The sequence below is a fragment of the Bacillus rossius genome, chromosome 7 (genome assembly GCF_032445375.1).
Source record: "Bacillus rossius redtenbacheri isolate Brsri chromosome 7, Brsri_v3, whole genome shotgun sequence".
NCBI classification, from domain to species: domain Eukaryota; kingdom Metazoa; phylum Arthropoda; class Insecta; order Phasmatodea; family Bacillidae; genus Bacillus; species Bacillus rossius.
Window position 1 is genome coordinate 19,676,239 of NC_086335.1, and position 11,162 is coordinate 19,687,400.

General features: G+C 36.8%; 1 protein-coding gene across 3 annotated transcripts in view; it reads right to left on the reverse strand.

Annotated features, from left to right (window-relative positions):
- LOC134533700 (histone acetyltransferase KAT6B) overlaps positions 1-11,162 on the reverse strand; it is a 183,282-nt gene that overhangs the window by 37,880 nt on the left and 134,240 nt on the right. For all 3 annotated transcript variants that reach the window (XM_063371260.1, XM_063371261.1, XM_063371259.1), the window contains exons 10-11: positions 2,423-2,636; positions 530-1,412 (exon numbers count right to left, since the gene is read on the reverse strand). In XM_063371260.1, coding sequence (XP_063227330.1) covers positions 530-1,412; positions 2,423-2,636 — 1,097 coding nt within the window. The remainder of the gene's footprint in view (positions 1-529; positions 1,413-2,422; positions 2,637-11,162) is intronic.

Here is an 11,162-nt window from a genome sequence, read left to right on the forward strand (position 1 = left end):
AAGTGAAAAGGGTACTCATGGATCTTTAGGTTTTTAGGTTATAGCACTCTCTTGTTATTCAATAATATCGGCCGAAAATTAACAAGCGTATCGGAAATCGACAGAAATGCCGATTCACATAAATATCAGCAAAATTGGCTTCTGCCGATTCGTATCGGTACAGCTCTATATTTGATGACATGAGTAAACATATTTCAGCCTTCAGGATACTGAAAAATACTCTAATTTCCTTGCAGGTCTATTGTGCGCATGTTTTTTTTTGCAAGCGATGAACCAATGGAAACAGGTAAGATTCAAAGGCGAAAACGTTTTTTTTTCCTAGTGCAAAATGTAAATGCACTCTGTATATAGTTATCAAAATTAATAAGCCCACTTCATTTTAACACTTTATTAAAACATTATACTAAGTATAAGATAAAAACATTTCCAAAAAGTGCAACTGTACCACAAAAGTTTGAGCTCGAGCTCGAGCTCGCTCGAAGCACGAGAACTTTCAAGTAGGCTCGCTCCAGCTCGGACAGATACTCACTCGAGATGATGCTGTTGAGAGACGGACGCTTGTCCCTCAGCAGTGACGGCCTCTTTCTGACCGGCGACGGGGTCTCCTCAACCGGCTGGTGCCTCGTACTCTGGCGTGCAGACGACTCCCTCTTGGTCGGGCTCTCCTTCACCCGTGCCATCTCCTCTCGTACCTTCAGGCTCGGCCGGCCGACCCTCGGCTGCTCCAACCGTGGCCTCTTCGTCTCCCGCTCGTCCCCGCTGGTCGCTTCCAGCACACGCTTGCCGCTCGTCTTCACGGATGATGCTCGTCTGCCCGCCACCCTCCCGGGCTTGTTCTTTAAGAACCTTCCCTTCTTCTTGGTCACCTGCTCTGCCTCGCTCGAATCTTCCACCGGGTGCTTTGGGACAGTGCCCGCGCTTTTCTGTCTCCCACCGATGCCATCCACCTCCAGGTCTCTACTGAGCCGACTAGGCTTCAGGATCGCCTCCGACTTCACCTGTATCGACTCGGCCACGACAACACTCTGGGCAGGCGTGCTGGCCAGCTGCTGCTTGCGAGCCTTTGACTTTTTCAGCGGTCGGATCCCGGGCATTACCGAGTTGTTCTTCTTCCACCTCCTCACCTTCCGCTTGAAACCTTTGGCATTCTTCTGCTGCTTATCGGACACGACTGGGGTGGAGGCGATGTTGTCCTCGACATCGGCGAGTTGTGCCGTCTCCTCCTTGGTGGTGTCGGGGCTGAAGCGAACCCTCACTTTCCGCTTGCGACCTTTCTTTGACCTCATTGCACCATCTTGGGCATCCGTGGATGCTGCAGACAAAGGCGTCTCTGTGACATTCATGCTCAGTTCTCGTCGCGTTATCCTGGGTGTACTAAGAGGTTCTTCCTCTTTCACTTCGCTGTCATAGTTCTGAAAGAAAATATCAAATGTAAAAAATACATTCATGCAGACTACAGTGAAATCTCACTACAAAATATTTGAAAAAACCCACAGTTTCAGTACTTCAATAATGAAAGTGCTTTATTGTACTGAACTGTTACTAAATATAAATAATCTTTAGGGGCCTGAAAATATATGTTAATATGGCATACTAGCTGCTCTTCTCTAGGGGAACCCTGCAGCCTCCAAGGTAATGCCTGTCTCTTTGTAAATAATCTCTGGGACTTAATGTCTCGCCTGTCTCTGCTAGTCCTAAGAGCAACGTAGTGAGACATGGTGTTACTAGGCCGCCAGTGTTCTCGCACCGTCCAATGTTAAGTCAGGGATTCTGATGACGCGACACTTTGGTTGGCTACGATACCATTCCAGGGAGGAAAGGTATCGCCGACAGCCAGTGTGAATGAGTGACAGAGGCTGTTGGGAACACCGACGAGCGAGTGCGAGACTTGTGAGCGCAGTGAAGTGAAGAGGGCGAGTGACCCCTGCAAGAGATGATCGGGCGACGAGCGAGCTTCATGTGCAAAGGTTGGTGAATATTGGGAACTGTGTCACGAAGCAGACGAGTGAGTATCAGTGGTTCAGGACTGAGGTGCATGGTAAGAGGTGAACAGTAGAGAAGACCACTGTTGAGCTGAGCTCCAGTGGAGAGAATGAATAGTGGACTTATGAAAATGATGATAATTTGTTGACAAACAATTAAATTGTTATAATTTAATGGTGTAACAATTATTTAATAAACATAGCTCTATAGTTAGTTAAATGGTCTATCTTTTCTAGACCTGAATTTTCCACTCATAACATTACTTCTAAGTCAGATATCCTTAAAAGTGAGGTACTTTGTAATGAGGTTTCACTGCATGTACCCTTTTGTACCATGCAAAACCTTTTCTTTTAATTAAGTTCTTGGTATTGACCATCAAATAAGTATTATTATTGAAATGGTTAAAAGGCGAAGAAAAACTAAATGATGAGAATATTACCTTGTCCCTATCAGACTCGCTGGTGTAGGCATCCGTGTCGTGGGCTGGGATGGAGGGCACGAGAGGGGTCCAGCGCAGACACTCCGGGTCTAAAGAAATCCGGGTGCGACTGCGAGAGACCCTCTCCATGTGCTGGTTCACCTTCCCCCAGTCCACAACCACCACGGCCTTGTAGCCGTCGCCCACCCCAGCCTCCTCCGGCTGACATTTCACCCTGCAAGAATAACTGGAGGTTAACCATCAAAATCGAACATTCATACTCCATTTCTGCAAGAAATTATTCTATTTAATTCAAATAAATAAAAAAAATTTCAGTTAAATGAATGTTCAAGTGCCGTAAGTAAATAATGTTCTTTCCGTTTTCATGTAATAACTGTATTAGTTTGGAGTCTACTGTAATTTTCTTAAAACTTGATACATATGAAGTCCAACAAGCATAAATCACCATTATTTTACAAAAATGTCACAGCGTGATTACATATTTACATTCTCAGAGGTTTCTTAAAGTACGGTTACCAAGTTTTATCACATCATGTGATTTTTATACGAGAAAAACATTTTTGTTGAGGTCATTTGTCATAAAAACAAAAAATTGCATTGAAATTACGTTGAATTACAAAGCAGAGTATACAAAAGCACGCCAAACAATTTAAATTAATTAGTCAATTAGTCATGCAACAAAAACATATTATGTTAAACACAAAATAAAAAAAACCAAAACATGAACCGGAACTAACAAAGTATTCCCATGAGTATCATCGCAGTACACACTAACCACAAAAGTGTGCAAGCTATCAAATGTAGTTTACTCTGCACGAGTCAATAGCGTGCGTGTTGCATGCAATGGGCAAGCTAGGTATTGATATTGATATTGATATACGTGTGCACACTCTCTACAGGCATCAACGTAACCAAACATGATGATGCCAACTACGCTGGTTATATTTTTATACACTATGAATTGGCAAAGAAAAATTAACAGTTAAAACATTAGAAAAAGTCTTAAAAAAATTTACAAATCGGACCACTTTGTATTTCTGTTAATTCAATAAGTAAGCTGCAATATCCTAACGAATAACGGATTTCAACTTTAAAACACATTGTTTTAAGTGGGGGAAAGTACATATTATGGAGAAAATGGAGGGACCGAAACATTTTATCGCATTGGACCGAAAACTGTATGGTGTGAGTACATCTGAAACGAGTTTTACTATAATGGTAATTAATGCATTTTTCCATTATAAATTCCACACTGCCTGATAATAACATGAAAACAGATTGCTGTAGCACAGTTCTTGTCCTGTGATCTTTGGCAAGGTCATGTTTACTACCTACACAAAGCACTTGGAATCTAACAGAGGGGTCAAAAACATAATGTGATTTTTATGCGATAATTTATTTTATCAAAATTTTACTTTCTAAAATAACAGTGTAACAATTATGCGATAAAACACAGTAATTTTACATAATAACACTGCTTGAACAACAGATGCTTATTACACTATTTACATTTAAAAACACTGGAAATGACACTATTATGGATTGTGCTGCTGTTCTTAATAGATCTGTAACACAGCAAACAAACTGCGAAAAGAAAATATTTTTATCTCTAATATCATTGTTTGACACAAAGTGTTTGATATCTAGTCAAAGTGGCAGATTTTTTTATTATTAAAAAAAAACATGTTATTTCGTATTTTAATACCTTATGTAATCCCACTTTTTTTTTAAGAAATGTGTATGTTCTAAAATTATTTAAAAATGACTTTTTTTTTAAGTCAGGGATAACATTGCTAACCAGAAAATGGCAGATGGAAAATAAATACCAATTTAATTTTTTTGTTTTTTTAAATTTTTTGTTTCGGTAAAGTTATACCTAGTTTATGCTGAATGTTTTTGGCATTTAATGGCATAAAAAATACTTTTCACAGATAAAAATGCAATATTTTTATTTTTGACGTGATAACGTCTTATAAATCGATGAACGCCGGCTGCACGCACGAAAAAGCATGACTAATTGTCACGTTCCACCTGAGCCGAGCGTGCAAGCAAGAGCGCGGAACAAGCAATAGAGAGGCACGATTGGCCTAAGCGTTCGGCTAGCGACGCATTTCTCTCTCTTCCACTCACGTTATCACGGAAAATAATCGTCTGTAAACCGACTTTACAGACAACCCCCTCACCCCTTTAATACTTCTTATGTTTCAAGTAGGGTTGTGCGAGAATAAGATTTAGGCCTCGAGAAATTTTCGAGAAAGAAAATATTTTTCTCGCGAGAAACGAGACGAGAATGAGAAATTTTTAAATAATCAAGATTTACTGTAGATATCACTTTCAAAATACATTGTTCTGTACATAAAACTGTTGTTTATCATATAGAATGTCAATTTAGTTGCCTGTGCACAACTGACATGCACCACACGTTATGTAAGCCTACACTAAATTATAAATAAACATTCACTCACTTAGGTAAAAGTCTAGTAGCTAACATGTTAATTGTGGTTCCCGTTGACTTATCGCCACTTTTTGTGTAATACTGCCACACTGATATGTCCACATCTTCCATTTTACCGTCAAAGTTTAATTTGACAACAAAGTTTACTTCTGTTAAACTGTTCTATTCCCGCAACACTTTTTTTTCCACTTGGTTACGCCGCAGTTAGAGATAAAGCAGTATTAGGAAATTATTCTCATATTCCTAATAACATTTTACAGGCGTCACATTATTTATTCATACCCGCAGAGTAGGTTGCGTAAACGGGAAACTCTGGTACTGTAATGAAAACAAAGAAATTGATACTAGGGAGGCTTTGGCGGGATTCATTACTCGTGACATCTTACGACTGAGTGAAACAAAGGTGGAAAAGGAAATGGGATGAACATACTATTTATTCTGCCTTTTCAACGGGTTTGAACACACACATTCACGTAATTTTACGTAATACAAGGGCGTGAATTGTTCTGCGTGTTCAATCCATTCCTTTACATTCCAGTCCATTTAATAATCACATGACTTGCGCAGTCTTTTATTGGAAATGAAATAAGAAACGGAACAGCGAAGCAGACTCGGTCTGGCAGCATGACCACCATTCCCTTTTGTTCGTTAAAAAGTAAATTTTGTATTTTGCCGTAATATCAACATTTCAGTATGCTATTAAACATTATCGAACAAAATATTATGACTAAATTAAAAGTAATGCTTTTTATAACTTTACCATAATAACGTGTATGTAAACAAAACCAATTTTGTAGGTTAGGTTCGAACGTATTTTATTATGTATTACGGTTACGTAATTTAAAAATTAAATACGGCAGTTTTTCTTTCAGGATAAATTGGAATTTCATATGACAGTTTTTATTCACAGTTTCGGTTATTGATAAAGGTTTTGGATGGCTGAATATCGGCTAGTCTAATATCTCTTAATGATTGCATCATGTTTGCTTTGTGTTCCGCCAAATCATTATTCGTCCAAACAGGCAGACACGTTTGGTATTTTTAAAACATTTAAACTAAAATAATGGCAGTGTGTATGTAATGATCAACATATAAAAATACAACTATAAGTATCAAATTTAGTTTCCATTCCAAATTGAGTTGTTACCGGTACGAAAAAAAAATCTCGTTTTTTTTCGAGAAATTATTTTTCTCGCTCGCTGTTCGAGAATGCAATATTTCTCGAAATTTTTCTCGAGATTCGAGATCTCGCACAACACTAGTTTCAAGAGCAGTTTTTTTTTCTTTCAAATCTGACTGGTTTCTAAAAAAACCTCAATAGTCTGGAAGTCATAGTCTTCAGAGGTAATCATAAACGAGAGCATCTTTACCATAAAATAGAATAATTTCCAATTATTTTTTCACTTCCCGACATGTTTTCAATTATTCTCCAAGATATGTTAAGTATTACAGTCTAGGAAGAACCAAAAAAATATTTTTTTTTTAAACTCCAAAGTAGAGATGGGTTGGATGAGGGAAAACTAGGGATGGGGCGACCGAATCCAATATCCGCCGAATCCGCCGAATCCTAGGGATTCGAAGGTTCGGCGGGTCTGATATAGGATTCGTCAAAGGATTCGGTTTTTACTATTTACGGGAAAAAAATACAGTAAAACTCGCTTACGAGGTCCCGCATGGTAGGTTTTTCCGTATAAAGCGTTTAAATTGCCCGAGGTCTCGTCATTACGCCATTAAATGTGTGATATAATGTCCGTTAAAATTTTTTCTGAAACTTCTTGTCTCAAATAATGGCACACGTAAATATGAAGAAAAGACAAATGAACAACAACATACGAAGAAATATGTATGATGTACCATAACTACAGTACAAACCCAATAGTTATTTTAAGATAAATACCATAAAAAGAACAAGATTCTTTGTAGAATACCATAATTACTACAGAAGCATGATAGCTACCATATTTGCACTATAGTTACCGTAACAACTGAGATGTATATTTACCGTGATAGTAATGTATTATTTATTTATGACATATTAAATTAAAGAACATTGTTAAAAAAAAAAGGATGTTAAACTTTGATATGTACGGTTGGCACATGTTGCTAAGAAATAATGCGATCTGAAAGAATGCAGTACTACTACGAAAAGTGAAAATGGTACTCGTGGATTTTTAGGTTATGGCAGTCTCTTTTGTTTTTCAGTAATATCGGCCGAAAATTAACGAGCGTACTGTATCGGAAGTCGGCAGAAATGCCGATTCAACTAAATATTGGCAAAATCTGCTTCTTCAATACAGCTCTACATTTAATGACATGAATAAACATATTTCAGACTTCAGGATATTGAAAAAGACTTTAATTTCCATGTAGGTTTATTGTGTGTATGTTTTTTTTGCAAGTGTAAATTGAATGAAGTAAAATGTTTTTATTTTTATTACTTTCAATTGATTAAACTTTAATGACCAGTTACAGATATTTATGACACTAATTTTGAGGTTAAGCAATTTTACTAAAGCATTCCAGCCAAGCAGGTTGCCAGCGAGAGACGCTTCTCTTTTGCTGGAAACACTATCTCCAATCGTAGAGCTAATTTAACTCCTGAACGTGCAGAACAAATTATTGTTCTGAATGATAGATTAAAGAACAGAATTTAATACTCTGTGACAATCTCTCTCAGAATTATTGTGCTGAAAAGTGGAAATGTTGAAACAATGTGAATGTACTTTTCAAACAACATGATTTTTGGTGCTAAGTTTGTTGAAGCTCAGTAAGGACTCCAGAAAAATTGACAAGGGTGAAATTTTTCCAAAGATATGTTACATTTACACAAACATATACTTGGTTATGTTAGTTGGATGATATCAGTTACTAATGAACCAATGGAAACAGGTAAGATTCAATGAAAAAAATTGTTATTTTTTTTCTAGCAGTGCAAAATGTAAACACACTCTGTAAATAGTTACCCAAAATTAATAAGCCCACTTCATTTTAATACTTTATTCAAACATGATATTAAGTTTAAGATAAAAATAATTTCCCAAAAGTGTAACTGTACCACAAAAGCTCGAGCTCGGCTCGAAGTAAAATTCTTAGGCTCGCAGACCTCTAGCTTATTTATAGAAAAAATCCTAACCGCTAATCTGTACTAAAACTGAAATTTCTCAAGAAAAAATTGTTGTCTTTATATACACTTATACCAGAATGTACCAATCTACATGTGATAAAGTCAAGGGACTTTTAGTGCAAGCAGAATACATATCACTTACATTACATATGTGGACATCATCTGTTAAAATATTCGGGTTTGGGTTCGAGATTCGGCAATTCCAGTCGAGGATTCGAGTTAGGATTCGGATTCGAGGAAATCAGGATTCGCCCCATCCCTAGGGAAAACATTCAAGGAGGAAACAGAATGGGATCGGGAATTATTTGAGGTTAAAATTTTCCAATCTGCCATACAATGTATGGAAAAAAAAAAAAAAATTTAAATTGTTTATGCTCAACTCTAATAATTAATTACAAAGACAAAAAATACCACAAAATAAGGCTAACCTTATTTAATTTTACAATAGCTGCAAAATTAAAACAATAAGCCTTATTTGTTAAACAGTAATGAAATTAGCACATATTTACACTTTTAACTCAAATTGAATAATTGTTTCAGTTATTTACGATGGCCATGTAGCCATTCTGAAATATTAAAAACACATTTACAGCAAATTTACACTCGTCTCTGGCACTTTTATTCACATTTACGTTTATTTATGTTGCTTTCAAAGTATAAGGTGCAAGTGTATAGTGTCATAGATAAATGCAGCAAGTAAACTACATACTACTGTGTGAACATGGTGGTAAATATTAATTCGAACATTGTTTCAACTATGTAGTGAATTCACCTTTTATCCATACCCATAGCATAACAGTTCCTGTGGTTTTCTTGAAATAGACCATGGTAGTAGCCAATTTTGTTAATTTTTTTTTCAATAACGGTAAGTGATATGAAAGAAACAAAATTTATTTCTTATTCCTTTAATATGTCTAATATTTATATTTTCAATTGTGAATGACATTCATTTTGACAGTAGTAGTGAAATAACTTCGATTATTTGGTGTATGTTTCAAATGCTGAATAAAGTGCTTGTTTGGAGATCAAAATTTTTTTAAGGACTAGACTCAACTAAAAGACATTATCAGTGTTGAATTAACTAGACTGTATAATTATAATTACTGGACTCCGCTCGACTCGATCAACCCAAAAATTTGCAGACTATTTCATCACTAATTTTTTGTAAATATTATCCATGTTGCAAAAATGAACTCATAAGGGTTGTGTACATATTTATTCTGAACAGTAACCATTAATACAAACAAACTAGCTACATGCTACGTATAGGGTTAAAGGAAGAAATATTAGTGACTGTTGTCTTTTCGTAATCACAGGTCAAGTGATGGAAAAACAGTAATTATCTGCCCTGATTTTGTACTGCTATCTTGAAAATAGCATGTGTTCTTCCCCATGCTTAATTTAAAATATAGAATAAAAACTTTAATATTAATAATATGTCACATCACAAGAATCACCCTTGCAATTAACATTTTAGTGAATTTTGTCACTTTTTAACATTCATAACTTTTTTTTGGAGTTTATAAACACTAGACACCTGTGAACAATATATTATGTTTATGATTTATTTAAGTGAATAAATAAACTGTCATACATTATTAAAATTAAGTTATAAAATTATTGATAACACAGTGGTATATCCTAGTGATGCAGGAGACATTTACAGTGTAAGGTTTTTAATCCAGCGCTAATCGAGCCACTCGCGTCCAGATTCTTTTAGGTGGATTCCAGCTGACGACCTTATACGCCAGGTCGTGTTACTGCCCTGCAGGAGTTTTCAATTCAATCATAGTTTATCGTTACTGTAGATTTCATTTCAGTAGTGTTGCCTGTTTTTTAACTGGTTATATTTCATATTTCATGGGTACACGTCCATAATGATTTTTTGAAGCAGAGATCTGAATCGAGAAGGCAATGTGATATTGTATTTTTTTTTCTACAATAGATTAGCTCAGGCCTGCCGTTTTTACGGATTTTATCCGTTTTCACGGATATTTGAAGCTTAAAACGGACTAACAGATAAACGGCGACATTCACGGATATTTACGACGCTTCGCCGATATTTTTATTTTTGAATTTCATTTGTGTAAATATTTACATTCAACTACCTATTTGAAGTTGTCAAACCATACAAGCATCCAACAGTAAAGCAAACACTCACATTACGTGTAGCGCCATGGAACTTCCAATCGTTTAACCACAAACCAAAAACATTTCCTTCCAAATAGCGTTTCATGAAGTACAATATCTATGGTTTTGGGGGGAATGTTATTTGTTTGTTGAGTTAAACGCTAAAAAGTGTCATGGCGTCAGTAAACATTGGTTCGTTTTTGCCGTTACAATGTTTTAGGTGCGGCATTTGTTTACAAACTTCTTACGTGATTTAAGTAGTAGTTTTGGTCTTAGCTGATTGTGATGGAGGAAAAACTTAAGGCTTCGGAGAGGTCACTTTTTAAACAGCGTTATCGTAAAGAATGGGAGCAAGAATTGAAATGGTTGAGGCGTGGCAAAACGGAATTTTCCGCCCTTTGTTCGACTTGCAACTCGGAACTGAACGTGACAAAGGGCGGCTTGAAAACGCAAGTTCATGCGAAAAACCAACGAGCTGCTGATCAGAGTTCTTTGACGAGTTTTGTAACCAAACCAAATAAAATAATTGATGCGGAATTGTTATGGGCGAACTTCGTTTGTGAAAACAATTTATCTGTGAAGCTCAGTGATAATTTCACGAAACTTGTCCCTCAAATGTTTCCAGATAGTGAAATTGCAAGAAACTTTCCTTGTTCTCGCACTAAAACTAGCCAGATAATTATTCAACTTTTGGGTACATCAGCTGTAGATTATGTTACCTATGCAATGAAAACACAATTTTTCACACTGATGATTGATGAATCAACTGATGTTACAGTCACTAGGGGATCGTCCATTAATCACGTGAGACTCGAAAGGGGGGGAGGGGGTCGGGAAAAATCACGAAATATCACAAGGGGGGGAGGGGGGGTGTACAGAGATATCACGTGTATTTATTTTTTCGCCCGATTTCTACTAAACCGAAAAGCGATGCGTGACCTTGATTCGCCGTAGCCAGGCAACAATATCCCCGCCCGCCGCAACATGAACCACCCGGCTCGGCTTGCCAGTCACCAGTAAGACTGTGATTT